Below are 27,885 nucleotides of genomic sequence, written 5' to 3'. Positions count from 1 at the left end.
TTCTCAACTGGTCCAGACAAATGAATAAATCCTATCTCATTGAGAAAGATAAAAGCATGACACACATTAATTACATGGCTGATCCAAACTAATTGATCCAATTACACTCAAAATAAGCTTTGGTTTGTTTTTAAAGTATTTTTTAGCCCGTGAATTAGAGTATCTGTTACAATGAAATTTTAGGTCCCTCTCTCTCTTTACCTCTCTGTCCGTCTCTCTGTCTGTCTCTCTGGTACCCCCTATTTTATTTTGTTTTTCTAACCATCGCATCGTAATTTCTCCTAGACTTTTGATTTAGAAAGGCCTGCTTCATCATGCTTCCCCAGAATATACACGCACTAATATTTTGGGCCCGTTAATTTAGTAGCACCTTAACTTATCTGCCTTTTCAGGATTGAATGCCTCATTCCCGTTCCTCTTTCAACATGTATTTTGTTCTCTAAATAAAAAGAAATATCCATTTGGTTTTATAAATTGTAATAGTTTTATCTCACCCCTTTTGAATGTAGCGAAATGACAATAGATCCAGATTAATCTTTTTAACGCTATTAGGATTATTATATATATATATATATTTTTTGACTTTGTTACAAAGCACCATTCCTTGCTCTCTCTCTCTCTCTCGAAAAAAACAAAACAATTATAGATCTCTCTTATTAATGCTAGACTTTTAGGAATGGTTTAGTTTTTTAAAATTTATACCGCCCAGAGCACCACGCACAGCTAAGGCCGCCTCTGGTTTGGACATCACTGGTTAACAACTCGACCATACATGTATTTAATGTCAATAATAATAATAATACAAAAACAACGAGCATTTCGAAATAGTTAATTTATATTGACTTTCGTTTTATTTTCTATTTCCTCAAAGTAATTGTAAAAAGCTGGAATCTTACTTTTGGGGTTGAAACGATTCAAATTGATAACAAAATCAAAATAATTTTCCCGAAATAGTTTGGACAATATCAGTGTCATGGAGGACTGATCATTTCGTTGGCACAGTCCAATTTTCTTGGTCGAGTAAGGGTAAGGACATCTTTGCACTTTGCGCTGATCAACCGGGCAAGTGCATTCTGCTTTCAGTGCGCATGCGTACCAAGGGTCAAGTATAGCTCTCTTGGTCAGAAGTTCACTGAGGATGAAAAAGGAAATGACGTCGTTTCTAGTGATTTTAAAATTCAATTGAATAACTTAAAATTCTGTGAGACTAACGAACTATTCACTCGAATGTTTAAGTGGTACTTTGCATGACAGACGTCTTGGGTTTAAATTCTGTTAATGAAGTATTAGGGGATTCAAACACTTTAATTGCAAAGCTGACGTAATGGTGTGTGGGTGGGGGAGGGTGGGTGCTGCGGGACCTTGAAAAATCGGAAACACTTAAGAGCGCACTATTTCCATTTCAAACAGTTCCTGATGATAAAATAAACAAGACTAGGGTAGACATTGAGAAAACGTCAGGACTAGGTCATCTTGACCACAAGCGGCTTTTGTCTATGCCATATGTGCCTTATGCATATAGCAGAAAAAAAAGGATTCCTTTCACACGCGTGCATAAACTAGAATTTATATATATATATTAAGAACAAACGAAGAGTTGTGTATAAGCAACCACGCCAGCCGGGCTCCTTAGGTTATTAGCATATTAGAAGAAAGTATTTTACCACGAACAACCTTTAACATTAAAGTCTCCCTTCCAATAAAATAAATTAAAGAAAAATAATAACATTCCCGGATGACCCCCCCCCCCCCGGGCCACGAACAATGAATAAGCTGCTTTAACACTTATATTGCAACTTTTTATAGTTTTCAACGTCCCGTTTTGTATTTACAGAGTAGAGGGAGAGAACCCTTGAAAAATAGAAGGGCACGAGAACGCCTAAAAATGTGCCGATGTTCCAAGAATCAAAATCAAATCAACAGGCCAGTGGCGGTGTGTAAACTATTTCCGGGCGGGGGGAGGTTGAACCCGGAACTTCTCCGGCTCCCAACAACGCAATGTTGTAGATGTAACCTCATCTGTTATTATACATTTCTTAAAACGGTGTAAGTAACTCACTTCCTGATCACTTGCAGCGGACTTACATTTACGACTATAATGTCACCCATTGATATGCACCACATAACTATAATGATAATAATATTAATAATAATAAAATCAAATTGCATATACAATTTTATTCAATGTGTAACCTACTTGTGATAAATACCGAATCCTCCCGCCACTTGATTGAAAGCCATGTGAGCGCAAGGGGAATCCCCAAAAAAATGGAATGTCTGTGCCAAGAAAAAGTAAAGATGCATTGAATGATATACTAGATCTAGAACTAGATTATACGAGTAAAAAACAAACAATGAAATGATTCAAACAATGCCAATGACACCAGCGCGTCAGTAATTAAATTTGATATTCTGAAAAACAATAGGTTATTTATATATAAACTAAAATGTCTTTGGGGGTCCTAGAAATCGATTATGCCAATCAAATTCATTTAATGTAATCAATGAGGACCACCTCTGTCATAAAAGGGGGGGGGGGTTGAGTGGTTAGCGCAGCATTTTTTGTCAAGATACATGTTCAACTTATTTGTCAAGATACCTGTTCAACTTATTTGTCAAGATACCTGTTCAACTTATTTGTCAAGATACATGTTCAACTTATTTGTCAAGATACCTGTTCAACTTATTTGTCAAGATACCTGTTCAACTTATTTGTCAAGATACCTGTTCAACTTATTTGTCAAGATACCTGTTCAACTTATTTGTCAAGATACCTGTTCAACTTATTTGTCAAGATACATGTTCAACTTATTTGTCAAGATACCTGTTCAACTTATTTGTCAAGATACCTGTTCAACTTATTTCTCAAGATACCTGTTCAACTTATTTCTCAAGATACCTGTTCAACTTATTTCTCAAGTTACCTGTTCAAGCGTGTGAGATGGATTAGGGTAATTGGTAGGTAAATACATCTGCTGTATCCCCATCGTCCTCGCTCGATCTATGACCGTTGTAATGTTTCGAGATATTCTAGAAATAAAAAACAGTAACACAAAAAAATATCTTTAACATCAGTAGGAAATAAAAACACTGTATTCTGGAAGTCTTTCAATGCTAACAAAATAAAATTATGTCAGTCTCCTCTTAGGGGCCGCTACTTTGATCCAATTGACAAGTCATTGGACTTGATCACAGTAAAAGTTTGTTGTAAAAATGCTTGACATGTTTCGGATGTTCCTTCAGAGTTGAAGATAATTTACTTCCTAGTCCAAACCTCCCGCAGGACTACGGGGGATGGAAGTGGGCAGGGTATGAGCCCGGGACGATCGAAAAGTTATGTTTTTATGCTTTCAATTTTAATTGTATTTGATATTTCAATATTTAGATGCGATAGTTAATTAGATACTAGTAAGTGAATAGTTAATTAGATACTAGTAAGTCAATAGTTCATTAGATACTAGTTAGGAAATAGTTAATTAGATACTAGTAAGTGAATAGTTAATTAGATACTAGTAAGTCAATAGTTCATTAGATACTAGTAAGTAAATAGTTAATTAGATACTAGTAAGTGAATAGTTAATTAGATACTAGTAAGTCAATAGTTCATTAGATACTAGTAAGTAAATAGTTAATTAGATACTAGTAAGTGAATAGTTAATTAGATACTAGTAAGTCAATAGTTAATTAGATACTAGTAAGTCAATAGTTCATTAGATACTAGTAAGTGAATAGTTAATTAGATACTAGTAAGTCAATAGTTAATTAGATACTAGTAAGTCAATAGTTAATTAGATATTAGTAAGTCAATAGTTAATTAGATACTAGTAATTAAAATACTTACTTAAACACCGTGTCAGTCCAAAGAACGATGTTTGCTTTTTCAATCAATGCTCGCACTAGAGTTGGCTTGAAGCCGAAACATTTGAGTGTTTTGAAGTGTGGAGGAAAACGCTCAAACGGAAATCGGACAAACTGGCATCTGTAAAAGAGGAAGGCAATAGAATGAGAGCAGTGGAACAGCGACTACGGACAGGGCTACATCTACTGTCCGTGATGCGGTCTTGAAGCTTCTGTCTGCATTGGAGTTCATCTCAGGTCTGCAGATAACAATGTCGCAGCTGACGTTTCATCGGACTCAACAAATGTGTGGTGATGTGGTCTATGAAACGCGTATAGGAAAATAAAATACACTCTTCTCAAAACTAGCGGTGCATCACCGAGTTAAAGCTATTTGATGACCACTGAGTTGGAGCTATTTGATGACCACTGATTTTGAGCTATTTGAGGACCACTGATTTAGAGCTATTTGATGACCACTAAGTAATAGTTATTAGATGACCACTGAGTTAGAGCTATTTGATGACCTCTAAGTAATAGTTATTAGATGACCACTAAGTTAGAGCTATTTGAGGACCACTAAGTAAAAGTTATTTGATGACCACTAAGTAAGAGTTATTAGATGACCACTGAGTTAGAGCTATTTGATGACCTCTAAGTAAAAGTTATTTGATGACAACTAAGTAAAAGTTATTTGATGACCACTAAGTTAGAGCTGTTTGATGACCACTGAGCTAGAGCTATTTGATGACCTCTAAGTAAAAATTATTTGATGACCACTAAGTAATAGTTATTAGATGACCACTGAGTTAGAGCTATTTGATGACCTCTAAGTAAAAATTATTTGATGACCACTAAGTAATAGTTATTAGATGACCACTGAGTTAGAGCTATTTGATGACCTCTAAGTAATAGTTATTAGATGACCACTGAGTTAGAGCTATTTGATGACCTCTAAGTAATAGTTATTAGATGACCACTGAGTTAGAGCTATTTGAGGACCACTAAGTAAAAGTTATTTGATGACCACTAAGTAAGAGTTATTAGATGACCACTGAGTTAGAGCTATTTGATGACCTCTAAGTAAAAGTTATTTGATGACAACTAAGTAAAAGTTATTTGATGACCACTAAGTTAGAGCTGTTTGATGACCACTGAGCTAGAGCTATTTGATGACCACTAAGTAAGACAGAGAAAGAGACATAGGCAGATGAGACAGACAGAGAGAGAAACAGAAAGACAGAGAGAAAGACTGAGAGATAGAGAGACAGAGAGAGAGAGAGAGAGACAGAGAGAGACACAGACAGAGACAGAATGAGGCAGACAGAGAGAGAGACAGAAAGACAGAGAGAGAGACTGAGAGACAGAAAGATAGAGAGACACACAGAGACACAGAGAGAGACAAACAGAGAGAGAGACAGAGAAAGTCAGAGAAGGATGAGACAAACAGACAGAGACAGAGAGAGACAGAATGAGACAGACAGACAGAGAGAGACAGAATGAGACAGACAGAGAGAGAGAGAGACAGAGAGAAAGACAGAGAGACAAAGAGAGACAGAGAGAGACACACACAGAGAGACAGAGAGAGACAAAGAGAGACAGAGGGATAGACAGAGAGAGACAGAGAGACAGACAGAGAGACAGAGTGAGACACAGAGATACAGAGACAGATTGACATAGACAGACAGAGAGAGACAGAGACAGACTGAGACAGACAGACAGACAGAGGCAGACAGAGAGAGACAAAGACAGAATGAGACAGACAGAGACACTGAGAGATAATCTATTCTTTTCTTCAAAATATCAGACATTTGTGTCTAGTGAATAGTTTGTCCCCTAACTAGACCCCTTTTTACCAAGTGACTAGTGCTAGGAGACTGAGAGTATAAATAAAGTAACTAGAAAAGAGTGCCTGATTTAAGTAAGTCAAGACCCTGGGTTCTGGGCACTGTCCGCACTGCCATAAAACAAGCTTTGACAATAATACATAAAGCACAAAACCTTTAATTTACAAATACAAAAATATAATCTAATAAAATAAACACAGTGATACAGACACTCTCTTCATCCAAAATCATTGGATAGATTGATACAATTTCTCTTTCTTCCCTGGTGCTATTAGATTAGAGCATGGAGCGAGTTGCCTAAATCATTTAGAAAAAAGCAAGCGGCTTAGTAAGGTTTAGGTCTCTAATTAATTTATTCAACTCAACACATTTATACGCGTATGACGTAGTCATCAATTAACATTGTTTTTTTAAAGAAACATTTGAAGCTTATAAAAAATACTTTAAATAAAGACAAAGCTTATAATAAGCATTCTTGTAGTTTGGATCAGTCATGTCAATAAATGTGTAATAGATCTAGACTAATAATAAACGGCCTGAATTTGAATTCATGGCTCAAGCCTTTTCAAACTTCTAAAGCCAACACGGTAACCACTCTGCTAGCGATGAGCTTATGAACATGTTTCTTTACTCTCGCCCTATATTTCAGATTTGTGTTCACTAAGACTAAGACGACGTATCACGACGACCTATAAAGGGGACTAATTCAGCTTATACCACCACTTCAATCAATTACAATTTCTTTCCCTTGTTCGAGATACCAAACAAAATAATTTGTTACCAATAGTTAATGAACTAGTTGGTTAATTTAAAAAAAAAGATTCTTGTGTTGTCAAGTAAAATAAATAATAGTGCAAAATTTCAGCTTGATCCTAGATTGGGTGTGGAAGAAATAACGTGTACAAACTTTTTACCAGACAGACAGATAGACAGACAGTGTGAATGGACCTCATTCACCAATCGTAAACCAACAACATTTTGCCACGTGGTTCTCTATATCTTCTATACAAATTACGCAATTCATAAAGGCTGTCACGTGATACGTAATTTTCATTGTTTTATCAATATTATCACGTGGCTATATGTTGTTTGTTTACGATTGGTGAATGAGGTCCATTGAAATAAACTTTGTAATAAGACAGGAAATGTACAAGTGTGTCAATCTATATATAGATCGAGTTAAAAATATTTCTGTAATGTTTGAGATATTAATAGTCCACGATCAATGACTGAGCAGGTAACTTTCGGGTCGGTACCAGGGGATCAAGATGACAACACAAATTCTACTAGCAGGAAACATGACCTACCGGCAGTGTTGGCGTACTTTGCTTGCTTCCTCTTCCGTTAGTCCTAGATTGTAGACCACAAAGGAGAAGTTCTTTAGAACAGGGAACAGTTCCTCGTGGACATGTTTCATTAAGGACTAGGGAAAATAAACCAAATTATTTCCAGCTTCAAACGCAAGAAATCGGATTCAACAGTGCTAAAATGTATAATCGTATAACCACAGGCACAGACCTATATATATATATATATATATATATATATATATATATATATATATATATATATATCATATCTAGACTGGACATTGAGATCTTTTAACACTACAAAAAAATAAATGTAAAAACTTCAATAAATCTGAAACAAGGCATTGTTTTGTAAAGTAGTTCTTAGAAGAAAGTTGTTTTTTTCAACCCTAACCTATATAACATTGATTCATGCCTTGTCTATGCCAATGAATAATTGTGCAAAGTTTCAGCTTGATCCGAGAATGGGTGTGGGCAGTGTGGGAGAAATAAGGCGTACACACTTTTTCCAAGACAGATAGACTGACAGACACACAGACAGCGTGAGTTGATATAAGCTTTGTAAATATTATAATTACAAATTTATCATACTCTCAATAAAATTAACTATCGCTACCATATTAGTATTGCTTGAATAGGGTGCAACCCTAACCATGACCCTAACCCCAACCCTAACCATAACCCTAAATAACATGGAATGCAATCTTAAGTTCCCAGTTAGAACAGCTACATATGGTCTTCCGAAAGCGTAACTCTTGTTTTTTTTTTCTTTATCTTTAATTCATGATGTATGCACATACATACCACCCTATTTCTAAACTAAGATTAAAAAGTAAAGTTTGTGCTATTCACAAAATGTGTATCAGCTATGCTGTGCCACGGATACAATTGAGATTTAAGCATGAATTCGATAGTGAACCACAGCCACCTCCCGCCCCACCCAATCGGCCAACAAACCAGAAGAGAGACGAAGTAATTTGAGAATTGGTTAAACTATCTATGCGTAACTTATAACATATAATATGTAACTAATTCTGTTAACAAACTGTGTTTTATACAAAAAAAAAATTGGACCGCCCTCCCCACTCGTTGGGTTAGGGCCGGTGCGGGGGGGGGGAGGGCGGGTTTAATGCAATCGCCCTCCCCACCAAATCGTCCAACATACTAGAAGGGAGCGGCATAATCCAAAAAATTGGTTAAAATATAAAATGCATATTATTAACATAAGTATATACAAATTGTGTGATTTCCCTGCTAAAATTTGTTCTCCCCATTCCCCCTTAGGTGATAGGGGTCGGCCGTGTAAAGGGAAGGGGGTTGTCACCAGTTGGTGGTATCATGACTGTACTAGACATAATACAGCCAGGACAAAAACCTACAGTTGTGATCAAACGTGTGTATTTATTGAAGAGGTCTCAATGAGAAGAAACGAGGACAGTAAACATAAACATTTAGTGTTGAGTCTACTTTGTATAAATCAAGAACCATTTTCTTTTGTCTCAGTAATCTCCCTTCAATGTAGGACGAGTTCTGAGACAGAAATGTACGACCGTCTAAAGTTAATTTGATTTTGAAACAGTTAATTGTATGAAGAGTAGATGTTTTACTGTACATCAACGTGTTGTTGGAATGAAGATACACGACCAAATGAACACATGAGTAGGACGTAATTATCTATTTAATGAAGGAACGTGTGTTATTTATTGAGGTAAGAAGTAGATCTCTGTCATGCCTGGACTAAAGATTTCATAGCACGACGTCATTTTAGGAACTTATGAATGAAATAGTCTTCATTTATAACGTTAAAACACCAACTACTGCCAACACAAACATCAAGCTCCTAGCACATTTAACCCCTGCCACCATCCAATCTAATTCAGTGCCACCATCCACCACCTCTAAACATTGCCACCATCCAATCTAATCCTTGACACCATCCAATCTGATACTTGCCACCATCTACATCTAAACACAGCCACAATCCAACTCTAAACACTGTCACCTTCAATGAAGTCCAGTAGGGAATCGGCGTATACGATGGCGCCATTATCGCAAAAAACATTGTCACCAACTACCTCTAAGCACTGTCACCATCCAACTCTAAACACTATCACCATCCAATATAAACACTGCCAAAATCCACCTCTAAACACTGCATCCATCAAACTCTAAATAATGTCACATTCCAACTCTAAACACTGCCATCATCCAATCTAAACACTGTCACTATCCGACTCTAAGTACTGCCACCATCCGGCTCTAAACACTGTCATCATCCAAATCTAAATACTGCCACAATCCGACTCTAAACACTGTCACCATCCACCTCTAAACACTGCCACCATTCACCTCTAAACATTGCCACCACCCAACTCTAAACACTGCCAACATCCAACTCTAAACACTATCACCATCCAATCTAAACACTCCCACCATCCAACTCTAAACACTGCCACCATCCAATATAAACACTGTCACCATCTACCTCTAGACATTGTCACCATCCACCTCTAAACACTGTAACCATCTAACTCTAAACACTGCCATCATCCGACTCTAAACACTGTCATCATCCTTATCTTATCTTATATAAAGACATTACTTCAAAAAAGAAGATGATTACGTCCTACACGTCATGCATTTAGTCATGCATATTAACCAATGACTTAAATTCTGCCAAGTCACTGGTTTTCCTGGCTATCTCAGGCAACCCATTCCATGCTCTAATAGCACTAAGGAAGAAGGAGCATTTGTACAAATTTGTCCTAGCATATGGGAGGAGGAATGTACCTTTATCTTTGTGTCTTTCAGAGTATTTTATTAAATTTTGTTTTTGTATTTGAAGATTATGGTTTAGTGTTTTATGTATTATTGCTACTTTACTTCTAAGTCCTCTATCCTGAAGGCTTTCTAAATTTAGGGATTTAACTAAAGGTGTTACTCTAGTCAAGTTTGAATATTCGTTTGTTATGAATCTCACTGCTCTATTTTGTGTCTGTTCCAGTTTCTTAATGTTTTCTTGAGTTGGGGGGGGGGGGAGGTCCAAACAGAGAATGCATATTCTATTATTGGCCTAACCAAGGTTAAATAACATTTTAGTTTTATGTTCTTATTTGATTTATAGAAATTTCTTTTAATAAACCCTAATGCTTTGTTTGATTTTTTGATAGTTTCATTAATATGGGGATTCCATGACAGTTTTTTTTTATTTATTATAACACCTAGGTATTTTGCGTTTTTAGTTTGTGTTACTGGTTTACCATGAATAAGATAAGTGGAATTAATTTGTTTTAGTTTTTTTGTTACTCCTAATAACTGACATCCAACTCTAGACACTGCCACCATCCACCTCTAAACACTCCCACCATCCACCTCTAAACACTCCCACCATCCAATATAAACAATGTCACCATCTACATCTAAACACTGTCACCAACCAACTCTAAATACTGTCACCATCCATCTCTAAACACTGCCACCAACCAACTCTAAACACTGTCACCAACCAACTCTAAACACTGTCATGCTTGCGCTCCATCATGGATATACGATGGCAAGACCGCACTACAAACAGCGAGGTCCTTGCGAAAGCCTGGAGGGACAGTATAGAGGGACTTCTTATGGTCCGACAATTACGCTGGGCAGGGCACGCATCCCGTATGGGAGACGAACGTATGCCAAAGGCAGTTTTTTTAGTGATCTAAAAGGTGGTCAACGTAACAGAGGCGCCCCACGGAAACGCTTCAAAGACCAGCTGAGGCGCCAACTTGCCTTAGCTGACATAGAAGAGAGCACCTGGTTGCATGCGGCCTTAGAACGAGACAGCTGAAGGTCACTCACAAAGGCCTCGGGATGCACATTTGAGACCAAAAGAAAATCTGCTGCCGAGGACAGACTCAGACGGCGAAAAGAAAATCTAAATCGACCACCTGCAGACAATGGTTATGCTTGAGGTTGATGTGTGTGCAAAATAGGTAGGTCACAGCTGTGGCTGCGCATCCACGGGAAATACTGCCTTCCTACTAATCTTCGGACTCGAAAACAAGCTTTACTATTAGTATATTCGAATATGCGTTATCGCTCAATATATGTATGCCCAATACCTGTATGTCTTCTCGGGTTGCATAAAACGCTCTGCCAGACGCGTGCCCGAGGGTAGTATTTGTCCACTCGTTTTAGAGTACGTAGTTTAAAAAGAGTATTTTTTTTATGTACACAAATACCTAACAGTAAAACACACCATAGTCACGCAGACCTAACAGTAAGACACACCACAGTCACTCAGACCTAACAGTAAGACACACCATTGTCACGCAGACCTAAAAGTAAGACACACCACAGTCACTCAGACCTAACAGTAAGACACACCACAGTCACGCAGACCTAAAAGTAAGACACACCACAGTCACTCAAACCTAAAAGTAAGACACACCACAGTCACGCAGACCTAAAAGTAAGACACACCACAGTCACGCAGACCTAAAAGTAAGACACACCATTGTCACGCAGACCTAAAAGTAAGACACACCATAGTCACGCAGACCTAAAAGTAAGAGACACCATAGTCACTCAGACCTAACAGTAAGACACACCACAGTCACTCAGACCTAAAGTAAGACACACCACAGTCACTCAGACCTAACAATAAGACACACCACAGTCACTCAGACCTAAAAGTAAGACACACCACAGTCATTCAGACCTAACAGTAAGACACACCACAGTCACTCAGACCTAAAAGTAAGACACACCACAGTCACTCAGACCTAACAGTAAGACACAGCACAGTCACTCAGACCTTACAGTAAGACACACCACAGTAACTCAGACCTAACACTAAGACACACCACAGTCACTCAGACCTAACACTAAGACACACCACAGTCACTCAGAACTAACAGTAAGACACACCACAGTCACTCAGACCTAAAAGTAAGACACACCACAGTCACGCAGACCTAAAAGTAAGACACACCATTGTCACGCAGACCTAAAAGTAAGACACGCCATAGTCACGCAGACCTAAAAGTAAGACACACCATAGTCATTCAGACCTAACAGTAAGACACACCGCAGTCACTCAGACCTAAAAGTAAGACACACCACAGTCATTCAGACCTAACAGTAAGACACACCACAGTCACTCAGACATAAAAGTAAGACACACCACTGTCACTCAGACCTAAAAGTAAGACACACCGCAGTCACTCAGACCTAAAAGTAAGACACACCACAGTCACTCAGACCTAACAGTAAGACACAGCACAGTCACTCAGACCTTACAGTAAGACACACCACAGTCACTCAGACCTAACACTAAGACACACCACAGTCACTCAGAACTAACACTAAGACATACCACAGTCACTCAGACCTAACAGTAAGACACACCACAGTCACTCAGACCAAAAAGTAAGACACACCACAGTCACTCAGACCTAACAGTAAGACACACCACAGTCACGCAGACCTAAAAGTAAGACACACCATAGTCACGCAGACCTAAAAGTAAGACACACCATAGTCACTCAGACCTAACAGTAAGACACATCATAGTCACTCAGACCTAACAGTAAGACAAACCACAGTCACGCAGACCTAAAAGTAAGACACACCATTGTCACGCAGACCTAAAAGTAAGACACACCATTGTCACGCAGACCTAACAGTAAGACACACCACAATCACGCAGACCTAACAGTAAGACACACCATAGTCACGCAGACCTAAAAGTAAGACACACCATAGTCACGCAGACCCAACAGTAAGACATTTCATAGTCACGCAGACAACGCCACAGTCTGTCTCAGTTCAATGAGTACAAATAAGCTATACATAATGGGCATTGTCTATCAATATATTGAGGTGACATTATCCAGGTTTATTTTAAATCGAGTATTTGAAACACAAAGGCAGGCAGGTATGAGTAAGTAAGCTACATAATGTGATGATGACACATTGCAGGGCGAGGGTTAATCAGTCAAAGTCATCGAGATTGATTGATTAGCTTATTATCGGCTTTAATGGACGCGATAAACGCTATGCCAAAATCTGTCTTCGATTTATAGTCAACGAAACAAATGAAAAGTAAAAGTACAACAGAAGAACATAGTCAATAAGTTTCACTTTCACCATTCGCACACACGCTTGCATGTACTCATCAGGCTAACACACACACACACATAACACTCGGGCCCATGTGTTTTCTTTCTCTTTCTCTCTCTCTCTCTCTTAACACACACACACTAGTTAGCACATTGAGTTGTTGAGGTAATAAGGTCAGTTTGAGGTGAGATCTTGTTTGGACGGTTTCTCGGTGAGTTGATTCTTCGTGCTGAGCAACATTTCATGAATTCTTTCCCTTGCGTGAATTAAAAAAAGACATTAAATTCTCACAATTAAAACCATTTTTTGAAATCATCCATGGAGTCACGCACAGACGCATGCAAACACACACACACACACACACACACGTGACCGACTACCTGTGCCTCCCTGTAATGATTAGAAGACAGGCCACCCACAATGATGATATCATGATAACCGGAAATTTCATCAGTCATGTTTCTGATGGCGTTGCGGTACTCTTCTGAAATCTGCAGAGAGTCTCTTAAAACCAGCTGTTCGATTCTGGCCTTCAGATTTTCCGGTAAAACTTTCTGAGGACAGATTCTTTCGGCATCGTTGCATGAGTCGTTGTATTCGATCCTCATGGCTTGACACTTTTTCTCGATATTCTTGACTACAACTTTTGGATCGGAAACGGCGAGCTTTGACTTCAGTGACTCTACCAATGCTTGGATCAGCTGACTTGTATTCAGGAAAGGCCCATACAAATTTGATGCCGCAGAATCTAAACTGCTGTTGTTGAATGTTGCTGGTTGGTGAGATGTACTCATTTGGAGATCTGAACTTTGTATAACGTTATTCAAGGGGGATAGGTTTTCAAGATTGAATGGTTGATGTTGCTGAAAAATCCTGGCACTCCCTGCTCCAGAATCTTCTCTGCAATTACACAACCAAATAACATTTATCAACATTACTGATTTAAATTTCACCTCTTTTAAAACACAAAAATGATATAATTAAAGAAAATGTATTATAATATACTGTACAGCATCCCCAGGCACTCGAGATCTAATGTAAGAAGTTTTTTCTCATTTGATTATATAAGATTCGAGTCTCTAGTAAGTCTCTACTAAGAACACCCAATTATTCATGGGAATTAATTATACATCAAAATTTAATTTGTTTTTATTTGTCTGATATTTCAGGGACTTTCTATTCCTGAATTTGTTAGAAAGATTATGAAAGGTGGTTCCATATGTTTTAAGTTTCATTTCAGTTTATTTCTGTGGATTCATTTTAAAATTGGATTCTATTTTAAAGGCTCGTCGCCCCTTTTAGCCTGTACATTATTTTAATTCTAGAATTTCAAATTACACACTTAAAGAGGATTTTCTTCCTTTTTTTTTCACTAATTCTAATATCACCGGCTAGGCGTGGATGTTGAGTCACCAAACCTGGTGTTTGGAAATACAGAATTGTAGGCATATTAGTCATTGAACTCTTGCGTCTGAAATAGATCTTGATGAAATACAGAATAATGAAAGGAAGTTGGAATGATTTCTGAAAAAGTTATCGACTTTTTTCTGCTCTCATTTATACGTTTCAAACAAAAATATGGTCACAATTGTCTGGAGTTGACCATTATACTGTAGGCCTTATTTGACATAATTGAAACAACAAAACAATGGTCTGGAGTTGACCATTATACTGTAGGCCTTATTTGACATAATTGAAACAACAAAACAATGGTCTGGAGTTGACCATTATACTGTAGGCCTTATTTGACATAATTGAAACAAAAAACAATGGTCTGGAGTTGACCATTATACTGTAGGCCTTATTTGACATAATTGAAACAACAAAACAATTGTCTGGAGTTGACCATTATACTGTAGGCCTTATTTGACATAATTGAAACAACAAAACAATAGTCTGGAGTTGACCATTATACTGTAGGCCGTATTTGACATAATTGAAACAACAACAATTGTCTGGAGTTGACCATTATACTGTAGGCCGTATTTGACATAATTGAAACAACAACAATTGTCTGGAGTTGACCATTATACTGTAGGCCTTATTTGACATAATTGAAACAACAACAACAATTGTCTGGAGTTGACCATTATACTGTAGGCCTTATTTGACATAATTGAAACAACAAAACAATGGTCTGGAGTTGACCATTATACTGTAGGCCTTATTTGACATAATTGAAACAACAACAACAATTGTCTGGAGTTGACCATTATACTGTAGGCCTTATTTGACATAATTGAAACAACAAAACAATGGTCTGGAGTTGACCATTATACTGTAGGCCTTATTTGACATAATTGAAACAACAAAACAATTGTCTGGAGTTGACCATTATACTGTAGGCCTTATTTGACATAATTGAAACAACAAAACAATGGTCTCACATAAAATATTGAGACATTGAACCATAATTTTCAAATACAAAAACAAAATTTAATAAAATACTCTGAAAGACACAAAGATAAAGGCACATTCCTCGTCCCATATGCTAGGATAACTCTGTACAAATTCTCCTTTTTCCCTAGTGCTATTAGAGCATGGAATGGGTTGTCTGAGATAGCCAGCAAAACCAGTGACTTGGCAGAATTTAAGTCATTGGTTAATATGCAGGACTAAATGCATGACGCGTAGGACGTAATCATCTCCTATTTGAAGTAACGTCTGTATTATATAAGATAAGATAAAATAAGTGCTGATCAGATGTTTTGGATTGACGTAATGGAAGAGTTGTCTCACATGACCTGTTTGTCTGCTGCTGATTGTGTGACACTTCCTGTGACCTTGTGATCTCGTTGTGCGTGAACTTGTAGGCATACTGGAGAAATTAAATATCAAAGAGAATTTAGTAAAGGGAATAATCAACAAATACTCTTAGTAGTATTTTAACATTATAAGAGAGAGACAGAGACAAAAAGAAAAAGACAGAGAGAGAAAAGAAAAGAGACAGTGAGAGAGATAGAGAAAGCAAAAGACAGAGAGAGAAAAGAAAAGAGACAGTGAGAGAGATAGAGAGAGCAAACGACAGAGAGAGAAAGGGAAATAGAGAGAGTGAGAGAGACAGAGTGAGTGACAGAGAGAGAGAGAGAGAGAAAGTGAGAGAGACAGAAGAAGAGAGAGAGGGAAAAAGACTGTGATAGAGATAGAGAAAGACAGAGAGAGAGATCGAAAGACAAAGAGAGATAGAGAGAGATAAACAGTAGGTGAGAAAGACAGAGAAAAAAAAATGAAAGAGAGTAAGAGAGACAAAGAGAGTGACAGAGAGAGAGACACACACACACACACACAGAAAGAGAGACAGACCGAGGGACAAAAAAAAGACAGTCAGAGAGTAAAATAAAATGTAATAGAAAGCGACTCAGAATAAGTTGGGTAAATTAAGGTAATTTTTGTATTTACGCTATGCTTTGAAAAGGGCCACAGCCTACTGTTGGGTTGTCGGACGATAGCTGAAATTACCGACACATTTGTTACTTAAAGAAAAAGAATATCAACGCGCGAGAAGTAAATAGATTTAAAATCGATACATATCGCAACACTTCAAGTTGCAAGGGTTGTGAAGACTAACAGCAACTTTTTAGATACTGTGGAGGCACGGTGGCTGAGCGGTAAAGCGCTTGGCTTTCGAACCGGGGTCCGGGGGATCGAATCCTGGTGAAGACTGGGATTTTAATTCGGGATCTTCGGGTACCTCTGAGTCCACCCAGCTCTAATGGGTACCTGACATTAGTTGGGGAAAAGTAAAGTCGGTTGGTCGATGTGCTGGCTACATGACTCTCTCGTTAACCGTAGGCCACAGAATCAGATGACCTTAACATCATCTGCCCAATAGACCACAAGGTCTGAAAGGGGAAACTTTACTTATACTTTAGATACTGTGAATGGATAAAACTCAGGTTCTAATAGCTGGATAACACTGCCAGAAACTGTAATTGCTTTAAGGACTTGGGCAAGAAACACCTATACCAAACAGTTTGAGTACCGGTATCTAAAATTTTTTAGAAACACCGGTACTAAGTTTTTTAAGTTCTCAAAATTTTAAGACACCAGTTCGAGGAACAATCATCTCATTTAAAAATAGAAAGTTATTCTCATTAGCTTTTGCGTCAATGCGTTGATTGTAAATACCCATTTGTCCACCTGCATGATTTGTAATTAATTGTTAATTAAATAGTTTAGTTTAGTTTTCACTTACAGAAAAAAAAAGTTAGTTATAACTGTACATTTTAGTCAAATAAGTTTAAAGAATAGTGCTATAACTAGGCTGAGGTCGCAAAGAGAAAATTCTAGTGAATGTATCAACATATGAACATAGTTATTAGATGACCGGAAGTAGGAGTAAAAGTAGGAAAACGTGAACATTAGTTATCAGATGACCGGAAGTAGGAGTGAAAGTAGGAACAAGTGAACATTAGTTAACCAGATGACCGAAAGTAGGAGTGAAAGTAGGAACAAGTCAACATTAGTTAACCAGATGACCGGACGTAGGAGTGAAAGTAGGAACAAGTGAACATTAGTTAACCAGATGACCGGAAGTAGGAGTGAAAGTAGGAACACGTGAACATTAGTTAACCAGATGACCGGAAGTAGGAGTGAAAGTAGGAACAAGTGAACATTAGTTAATCAGATGACCGGAAGTAGGAGTGAAAGTAGGAACAAGTCAACATTAGTTAACCAGATGACCGGAAGTAGGAGTGAAAGTAGGAACACGTGAACATTAGTTAACCAGATGACCGGAAGTAGGAGTGAAAGTAGGAACAAGTGAACATTAGTTAACCAGATGACCGGAAGTAGGAGTGAAAGTAGGAACAAGTGAACATTAGTTAACCAGATGACCGGAAGTAGGAGTGAAAGTAGGAACAAGTCAACATTAGTTAACCAGATGACCGGAAGTAGGAGTGAAAGTAGGAACAAGTCAACATTAGTTAACCAGATGACCGGAAGTAGGAGTGAAAGTAGGAACAAGTGAACATTAGTTAACCAGATGACCGGAAGTAGGAGTGAAAGTAGGAACAAGTGAACATTAGTTAACCAGATGACCGGAAGTAGGAGTGAAAGTAGGAACAAGTGAACATTAGTTAACCAGATGACCGGAAGTAGGAGTAAAAGTAGGAACAAGTGAACATTAGTTAACCAGATGACCGGAAGTAGGAGTGAAAGTAGGAACAAGTCAACATTAGTTAACCAGATGACCGGAAGTAGGAGTAAAAGTAGGAACACGTGAACATTAGTTAACCAGATGACCGGAAGTAGGAGTGAAAGTAGGAACAAGTGAACATTAGTTAACCAGATGACCGGAAGTAGGAGTGAAAGTAGGAACAAGTGAACATTAGTTAACCAGATGACCGGAAGTAGGAGTGAAAGTAGGAACAAGTCGCTGTCGAGCTGACAGTTGGTCGTCGATGACAATTAGTTATAATGTAGTCAATCAAAGGAGTTTTTAGCAAGTAGTCGTCAAAAGTAAATTAGCATCAAAGTTAAAATGCAGCAGATATTCGTCAAGAAGTAAAGTAAAGTTAGTGAGTATTCTAGACTGAGAAATGCAATTAAAAACAAAGAGGAAATGATATAATGTGTTTACATTTTCATACTGAAAATAAGCAATCCATACATATATACAAATAAATCAAGAAAATATATAGAAGCTTTCAAAACAATACATACCCGTAATAAAACGATTGAAGATATAACAAATAATCCGTAGGAAAGTGTTTTCTTCTTGTTCATCGTAATGGCATTAACTAGGTCTTGTGATGTGCTTGTTACAACTATTTATAGATTACGCTTCAATGTTTTCAAGTTCATTGTAAGCCATTATTTGTGCAGTTGATACAACAGCAGATCAGGGTTGATATGTTGTACAGCATTACCTCCTGTTCGTGATTCTGTGACAACACTGTGACCCCCCCCCCCCCAAAAAAAAAAAAAGAACAACAAAAAACAAGGTTACAGAGATAGTTTGTGTCAGTCTAAATCAAAGACAATACTGTGGAATTGCAATGATAGCCCATAGTAGGAAGGGCTGCTTATTATATGCCGGGGAGCCTATGCGACTTATATACATACTATATGTATTCATTCAGTTTTTAAACAAAGTAAACATTGTATTTGAAATTTAAATAGTTTATATACGAGAAAATACTTTAGTTAGTCATACAAATATTTTTCAAACGATTTTTGATTAGAAAAGAACAAGAACAAAAAGAACAAAAAGAACACAAATGTTTGTATAAATATTTACAAATATACAAGTAATTATTCTCTATTATTATAATAGTCTACCGTGTTTTTCTTTTTTTACTATTAATAGTGAATAGTTGTAAAAATGATGTATTTTTATGAAAAAAACAAACTGCTTTTATTTTTAAAAATTTAATGATTCGCTTTCAGAAAAGAAGACCCCATTTAGCTTAAAAATCAAGTCGGCCACCAATGGTTTGGATCAGGTTAAGGAGAGACGATATTGGCATTATCAGTAATGTATGATATAGTGTGTGTCAAGATATTTCAAACATACAAAAGCCATATTAAAATGAGAATGTATCTTTTCATTGTTCTTATTATGTTTTTAAAACCCTGAGACTACGAAAAGAAGTACATACAAATGAACACTAAATAAGAAGAAAACTATATTTTAATACTATAGTTGTAATTTCCCTTTTTCACTTATACTTTAACTGAGTTCCATATCCAGCAACATAACTTTGCGAAACAGAATTTTCCAACTTGTTAAATACAGAAGTAGACTTGATGCTACAGAAGTAGACTTGATGCTACAGAAGTAGACTTGATGCTACAGAAGTAGACTTGATGCTACAGAAGTAGACTTGATGCTACAGAAGTAGACTTGATGCTACAGAAGTAGACTTGATGCTACAGAAGTAGACTTGATGCTACAGAAGTAGACTTGATGCTACAGAAGTAGACTTGATGCTACAGAAGTAGACTTGATGCTACAGAAGTAGACTTGATGCTACAGAAGTAGACTTGATGCTGTTGCGTTCGCTGTTTACCACGCGCCGTAATGTTTTCAAACCGTCCGGGGGAGCGGAGTATTAATGGTTAAGCGCTTGACTTCCAAACCTGCGGTCCTGGGTTCGAATCTCGATGAAGACTGGGATTTTGAATTTCAGAATTTTTAGGGCGCCCCCGATTCTCCCCAAATCTTAGGGGTACCTGACTTTAGTTGGGGAAAGTAAAGACTGTTGGTCCTTGTGCTGGCCACATGACACCATGCTCATTAACCGTGGGCCGAAGAAACAGATGACATTGGAAAGGAAAGCTTTTACTAATGTTTTCAAATTAGCACATAAGTCTAAAAGATGATGCAAAAGTAAATAAATGCAGGTAATAAAGATACAATTTCATGTATTTGTGTTTATTTCTGATCAGACATAGTTACTGTTTCGTGATTAAACATACAGCCTTGGCAATTCATATCAGATAATTACATAATGGTTAGGGTTAGAACATTAGCTAAAACAATATCCTACGACAAGGTAGTGTGGGGGGGGGAGGGGTCGCCAATGGTAAAAGGGTTTCGTGAAACTAAAAAGGTTGAGAACCGTTGCCCTAAATGCAGTACATTTCAAGTTCAGTTAATTCTCTGAGGAATCCTAGACATTGGCGTATTCGATTTCCATATCATTTGCAAAACGTCAGGCAAAAAAAAAAATTCCTCCGTCTTAGGCATAGAGCCCAAACTCTTGGAATCGGTTGAGCTTGTGCGACCAGCTGTGTGTGTTATTTATGGATCAGGAACACGCAGCAGCACGGGAACACGCAGCAGCACAGGAACACGCCCAAAGAGTTGCAACTCTAAATGTTTACGTTTCGAACACATGCCATGGTATGAGGCAAAAAACAACATCGGCAAAATACAGAGTTACCTTAGTTCGGTATTTTGTACTAAGTCTAGATATTTTGATTGGATTATTACTTTAGTTGGGTATTTTTCTTTTTAGTAAGTCTAGATATTTTGATTGGGTTATTACTTTAGTTGGGTATTTTTCTTTTTAGTAAGTCTAGATATTTTGATTGGGTTATTACTTTAGTTGGGTATTTTTGTTTACTAAGTCTAGATATTTTGATTGGATTATATCCGAGTTTTTATCAAGTTACTTCGTCTTACTAGTCAAAATCTTTTACATAATTTCTCCCACTTCTTCTTCTCGTATCTAGTTGTAGAAAAAAAAAAGTAAAGTTCCCCCTTCAGACCTTGTGGTCTTATAGGGCAGATGATGTAAAGGTCATCTGTATCTTTGGCCAACGGTTTACGAGGGTGTCACATGGCCAGCACAAGGATCTTTACTTTTCCCTAACTAATATCAGCCACCACGCCTCCTGTATCAAGTTGAAACTTTGCACAACTATTCAGTGTCGATGACAATCAAATCACAAAATTAACTACTTAGTGAATAAGTCTTAATGTTTTTATTTTGTTTTAGATGGAAAATTGGCTAAATCTGCGACTACCGACATTTGGTCACATTCATGTTTAGAGCATTGGGTCGTGCGTGAACAATTACAAGTACTTAATACTTAATAGATCAGTGGCATAACACGTTGGCCTTTAATGGATCAGTGGCATAACACGTTGGCGTTTAATAGATCAGTGGCATAACACGTTGGCCTTTAATGGATCAGTGGCATAACACGTTGGCCTTTAATGGATCAGTGGCATAACACGTTGGCCTTTAATAGATCAGTGGCATAACACGTTGGCCTTTAATGGATCAGTGGCATAACACGTTGGCCTTTAATAGATCAGTGGCATAACACGTTGGCCTTTAATAGATCAGTGGCATAACACGTTGGCCTTTAATAGATCAGTGGCATAACACGTTGGCCTTTAATGGATCAGTGGCATAACACGTTGGCCTTTAATAGATCAGTGGCATAACACGTTGGCCTTTAATGGATCAGTGGCATAACACGTTGGCCTTTAATAGATCAGTGGCATAACACGTTGGCCTTTAATAGATCAGTGGCATAACACGTTGGCCTTTAATAGATCAGTGGCATAACACGTTGGCCTTTAATAGATCAGTGGCATAACACGTTGGCCTTTAATAGATCAGTGGCATAACACGTTGGCCTTTAATAGATCAGTGGCATAACACGTTGGCCTTTAATAGATCAGTGGCATAACACGTTGGCCTTTAATAGATCAGTGGCATGACACGTTGGCCTTTAATAGATCAGTGGCATAACACGTTGGCCTTTAATAGATCAGTGGCATAACACGTTGGCCTTTAATAGATCAGTGGCATAACACGTTGGCCTTTAATAGATCAGTGGCATAACACGTTGGACTTTAATAGATCAGTGGCATAACACGTTGGCCTTTAATAGATCAGTGGCATAACACGTTGGCCTTTAATAGATCAGTGGCATAACACGTTGGCCTTTAATAGATCAGTGGCATGACACGTTGGCCTTTAATAGATCAGTGGCATGACACGTTGGCCTTTAATAGATCAGTGGCATAACACGTTGGCCTTTAATAGATCAGTGGCATAACACGTTGGCGTTTAATAGATCAGTGGCATAACACGTTGGCCTTTAATAGATCAGTGACATAACATGTTGGCCTTTAATAGATCAGTGGCATAACACGTTGGCGTTTAATAGATCAGTGGCATGACACGTTGGCCTTTAATAGATCAGTGGCATGACACGCTGGCCTTTAATAGATCAGTGGCATGACACGCTGGCCTTTAATAGATCAGTGACATGACACGCTGGCCTTTAATAGATCAGTGACATAACATGTTGGCCTTTAATAGATCAGTGACATAACATGTTGGCCTTTAATAGATCAGTGGCATAACACGTTGGCCTCATCATCGATACAAAAAAGTTTTTGATAATGCAGCAAGGACAACTTTGGCCCAGATGATAACAAGTTAGATTCAAAATAATTGACTCAAAAATGAAAAGGATTCTTTAAAAAAACGTTTTTTTTTACAAACCATATATCAATTCACTCTCTGTCTGTTTTTCTGTCTATCTGTCTGTCTGGTAAAAAGTTAGAAAATGTTTTTTTCTCCCATTTCCCATTTTCGTAACAAGTTGAAACTTTGTCCAATTATTCATTGTACCTGACGAAACGTGAATCCAAAAAAAACAAAAAAACAAAGAAAAAACAAAGAAAAAAAAAACAATAAGTTAATAAATCGTTTAATTTTTTTTTCGAAATAAGGGAAATAAATGCTACTTAATGAGAAAAGTGGATAACTGTTGTTTTTTTTTAATTTTATGGCAGTATATATATATATATATATATATATATATATATATATATATATATATATATATATATATATATATGATTTTAGTCTCCTTATTACGTTCTGACACGTTATTTCTCGCACTTCCTATTTTCGAATCAAGTTGAAATTTTGCATAATTATTCAGAATCGAAAATAATGCACAAGTCAATCCAAAAATTAACCAATTAGTTAATAATTTATTAATAATTTAGTACAAATTAATTAATTTTGTTTTCAGATAAATTGCTAATTGTAAATAAAATAAATGATAAATGGACGACATCTCATCTAAATCACAAGAAAGATGACGCTTACAATAAGCTATCCCGCCAAGACCAACGTCTAATCTTTCGACTCAGGACCAGACACAACAGAATGCGACAACACATGTACCGGAAGCTCAAAATTGGAACCAGTGAAATCTGCCCATGTGGAGTATCACCAGAGAATGCCGACCACGTCCTCCAAAACTGCTCTCTTTACCAAAAGGCCCGTATAAGACATTGGCCCCTAATCACCCCAATAGAAAGAAAACTATATGGAGAGCTCCCTGATTTGGAAACCACTGCGTAGTTCATCTCATGTATTGGTCTAGTCATCTGAACACTCCAACATAACAATGAGAACGAAGAAGAAGAAGATAAATTGCAGTACTTAGCAGTTCCTTCCTTTAGATAAGCTTTGTTCTTAAAAAGTATTTCTTGTTCTTAGAAAGATAGAAAGAAAACTATATGGAGAGCTCCCTGATTTGGAAACCACTGCGTAGTTCATCTCATGTATTGGTCTAGTCATCTGAACACTCCAACATAACAATGAGAACGAAGAAGAAGAAGATAAATTGCAGTACTTAGCAGTTCCTTCCTTTAGATAAGCTTTGTTCTTAAAAAGTATTTCTTGTTCTTTCTAATTGTGTTTTGAAGAGTGTAAGCCGAAACTTAAAAAGAAAAACATGAAAATACTTTTTAAAAAAGACAATACCTCCTTTATGCAACTTATGGAGCGATTGTTTTTCTATTAAAAATGAATGAATGCTTGATTTAAAAAAAACATTTTTTTACGCTGCCTCCTTCTCCTCGAGAAAAAAAAATGGTTAAGTGAAATTTAGTGCACCCTTTATTATTCCATTGCCAAAAAAACTATATCTAGACTTAGAAGACAATGTGCACAATTTTCCTGAGCATTAATTTATTAAACTCTTGAATAATTAATACCTACATTCGTAGATTCCCGAAAGCGACAGTCCTTTCAAGAACGCGATAGTCCTTTCAAAACCGATGTAGGATCTCGACCTAGATTTAGTCTCTAGCTAAATTTACATTTATTTATATTTACTTTAAAACATATTGATGGTCAAACTAGAATTTTCCCCATTGGCAAACAAGATAATAATTCTTTTCTCAGCAATATACATTAACCACCGTTAAATAAATTTCTAGGAAAATCGTTAGAGCCATTTTTTGAGGTCAATTGCCTGCCCCACCCAGGTCCCAGGTTCCATGAAGTTGTGATTTGAATAGAAGTATTGTAAATAACAAAATGTAAACAATTAGTAAATGGTGTTATTTTGCTTATCTTTAGTATGTGTTGTGGACGGTCATTGACTGGTAGCACCAAATTGTTGGTAGACAAACTAGACTGCTGTAGCCAAACTAGACTGCTGTAGCCAAACTAGACTGCTGTAGCCAAACTAGACTGCTGTAGCCAAACTAGACTGCTGTAGCCAAACTAGACTGCTGTAGCCAAACTAGACTGCTGTAGCCAAACTAGACCGTTGTAGCCAAACTATATCTTCACTTATAATACATGAAAGAACTTGAGCCATTTCTTTGTGAACAATACTAACTAGAACGTTTATTAACTCTTTCTCTCCTAACTGACGCTACCAGCGTTGATTCCACCAGAATGTGGTAAATGACTACGGAGAGAAAGAGTTAAAATAAAGCCACATTTAGCTTTAAGATGAAATGAAATAGACGTAGTATTCTGAGCAAAACCTAAACCCATTACAAAAGCATGTCAGATCTGTTCTGGTTTCGTCTGTCCTACCTAAGACCGCTGACGACAATGCCGATTTATCTTTCACAACCAATCGCAAACCTCTTCCCACCGTCACCATAGAAAGCAGTGACGCAGCTAGGCATTTGCCATCCTTTTGGGGCCCGGGGGTGCTTGACCTCTTTGAATTTTGCGTAATATTCAATATTTAATGTAAAAAAACACTTATTTGGGGGCCCCCATCGAACGGGGGCCCGGGGGATTTTAAAATTCTCCCCTCCTTCCCTCCCCCAGCTATTCCTCTGATAGAAACACACACACATACACACACACACTCTCAATAACAGTAGGGACATCCATGACATGGAACCCAGGTTTATGAATGCTAAATCGCTTAGATGCTGAACCCATTGAACCCATTATGGCAAGTTTAAAAGCTTATGAAAGCTGGTAATTTAATTAGCGATTGAGGACGTCTATCGTTTCATACAGACTATAAATCTGCTTATATCGACCCCCCCCCCCCATACAAACAAGTACTTCCGGTCTAAGAATTCTAGTATCACTTTTCTCACTTCCCTTGGTCACCGCCCCTGAAAAACTAATTCTACATACAATCAATGACTTCTCCGACTTCCATATTGAAGTATTTCATAAGGTCTGTGTTTCTTTTGGATAGGATACATTTTCTGTTGTCATTAAGCTCTTTCCCACAAAAAATACTATTATCTTTTTGATAAAATATAGAAATTAGATAAACCAGGAAATTATTTGATAAAAAAACTTAAAAAAAAACAACAACAAAGCTTATATAGAGTGAAGGGAGAGGACAGTCCTATTGCTGCCATATCTCAAAATTATTATAAACAAGGTTACAAAAACAGTTTGTGTGAAACACAAACTCAAAATCGGGCCCCGAAGTGATCCACCCAGGCAGGTAAAAAGGCAGGTTTCAATTTTCAAAAAGAACATCAGAATGAAATTCTATCAAAGACAAATGACAGAGAAGAATGGAGAAAGAAGGTTGACTGATCTTGTGTGGTGCCCCAACTATCCAGCAGGCCAAGGGATAGGTGAAAGTGAATGTGAAGAATGGAGAAAGAAGGTTGACAGATCCTGTGTGGTGCCCCAACTATCCAGCAGACCGAGGGATAGTTGAAAGTGAATGTGAAGTTAGATGTGAACCTGGCCTGATGTCTTATAATGAATATCTAATTGATCTAATTGTTTTTTAAAGGATCAATCAATTCAAAGCCACAAGAAAAAAAAGTTATTATACTTGTGGGATTGGTTGAGTACAGCTCACGTGATAACATGAAAAATTACTTATTAATTGTTGTTTTAAATTATGTTCAACTTATATGTATACTAAATACATTTTTTCTCTTATAATAAAAAAAGTAAACATTTTCTTTTGTTAATGTAGTAATTAGTATAACAGAACTTACTTCATTTATGAATTTATAAGAATGTGTGTATTGATTTTTAAAAAAATATATGTTTGTTACTATTAATAGTGAATAGTTGTAAAAGTGGTGTATTTTTATGACAAAACTTCTTACATAAGTGATTTAAAAAATAAATTTTTCGCTTTCAGAAAAGAAAAAAGTAGCCGTTGTATCAGAACTTTAAATGGTCTAAAATATTATGATGTCGGATTTTCACTATCTTTTCTACTTTACGAGATCTAAACGGGACGGACGGACAGACATTTCACACATAACTATTAGCGTCTTTTCCCCTTTCGGGGGCCGCTAAAAATGATGTCCACTTTTCTCAATAAAACAAATTAATTAATTGCCACTAATGGATTAACTAGTAGACTGTTGTTGTTTTTTTTTTTTGTTGTTGTTTGTCTTAATTATTGTTTCGGTGTTGTCCTGGAGAATAAATAATTCTTAAAAGTTTCAACTTTATCCGAGAAAGGGAAATGGAAATGGGAGAACAACGTGTGCAAAAAAAAAAAAAAAAAGACAGACAGACAGAAAAATAAAACGGAATGAGTTAATATAAGTTTTGTAAAAATACCAACCTGTAGAGATTGATTTATAGGTTATATTCAACAAACATATAATCCAAATATGAAATGAAATCCGGCCAAACTTAATACAAAGGGTTTTAATATTTTACCTATCCAAGGGAAACCAGTACGAGCTACGTGCCAGGTAATCCTTGCGGTGTGGGTTACGACACATGAGCTGCCACGTTGTCGTTGCTTTAATCGCGAAGAGGAGGTTGAAAAACATCACCGAGTCGTCGTGACCAACAAAACCAGAGGCGGGTACATGGCACGTCTGTTAGACTTTGACATCTAGTGGAAGTCATTAAAATTCAGAAGCATAGCTAGGTGAGTCGGCTATCGTGTGTCAGTCAGAAAACAGTCACACACTCATGGGACTACACACCTCACAAATACATGCACACCATGGGCGTAGCCAGGGGGGGGTTCTTGGGGTTCAAACCCCCCCCCGAAATGAAATCCCCCCCCCCTGCGGGGGGGGGGGAGAACGGAATTAA

At 37.3% G+C, this 27,885-nt stretch overlaps 1 protein-coding gene across 2 annotated transcripts; it reads right to left on the bottom strand.

The window, feature by feature from the left end:
- Positions 1-825: 825 nt before the first annotated feature.
- Positions 826-27,644, bottom strand: LOC106057992 (uncharacterized). Of its 2 annotated transcripts, none has more exons than XM_056016931.1 (9): positions 27,499-27,644; positions 18,764-18,995; positions 15,844-15,917; positions 13,480-13,999; positions 6,992-7,107; positions 3,842-3,979; positions 2,925-3,030; positions 2,198-2,277; positions 826-1,132 (listed from the first exon to the last, which is right to left on the bottom strand). In XM_056016931.1, the coding sequence occupies exons 2-9, from the start codon at positions 18,824-18,826 to the stop codon at positions 829-831; spliced, it is 1,401 nt and encodes a 466-aa protein (XP_055872906.1). In that variant the 5' UTR covers positions 18,827-18,995; positions 27,499-27,644; the 3' UTR covers positions 826-828. The 2 variants fall into 2 exon arrangements, with proteins under 2 accessions (XP_055872906.1, XP_055872905.1); XM_056016930.1 differs by having other exon boundaries at positions 27,401-27,565.
- Positions 27,645-27,885: the final 241 nt, after the last annotated feature.

This window comes from Biomphalaria glabrata, chromosome 18 (genome assembly GCF_947242115.1).
Source record: "Biomphalaria glabrata chromosome 18, xgBioGlab47.1, whole genome shotgun sequence".
Classification (NCBI taxonomy): domain Eukaryota; kingdom Metazoa; phylum Mollusca; class Gastropoda; family Planorbidae; genus Biomphalaria; species Biomphalaria glabrata.
This window is presented reverse-complemented; position numbering and strand designations above follow the sequence as displayed.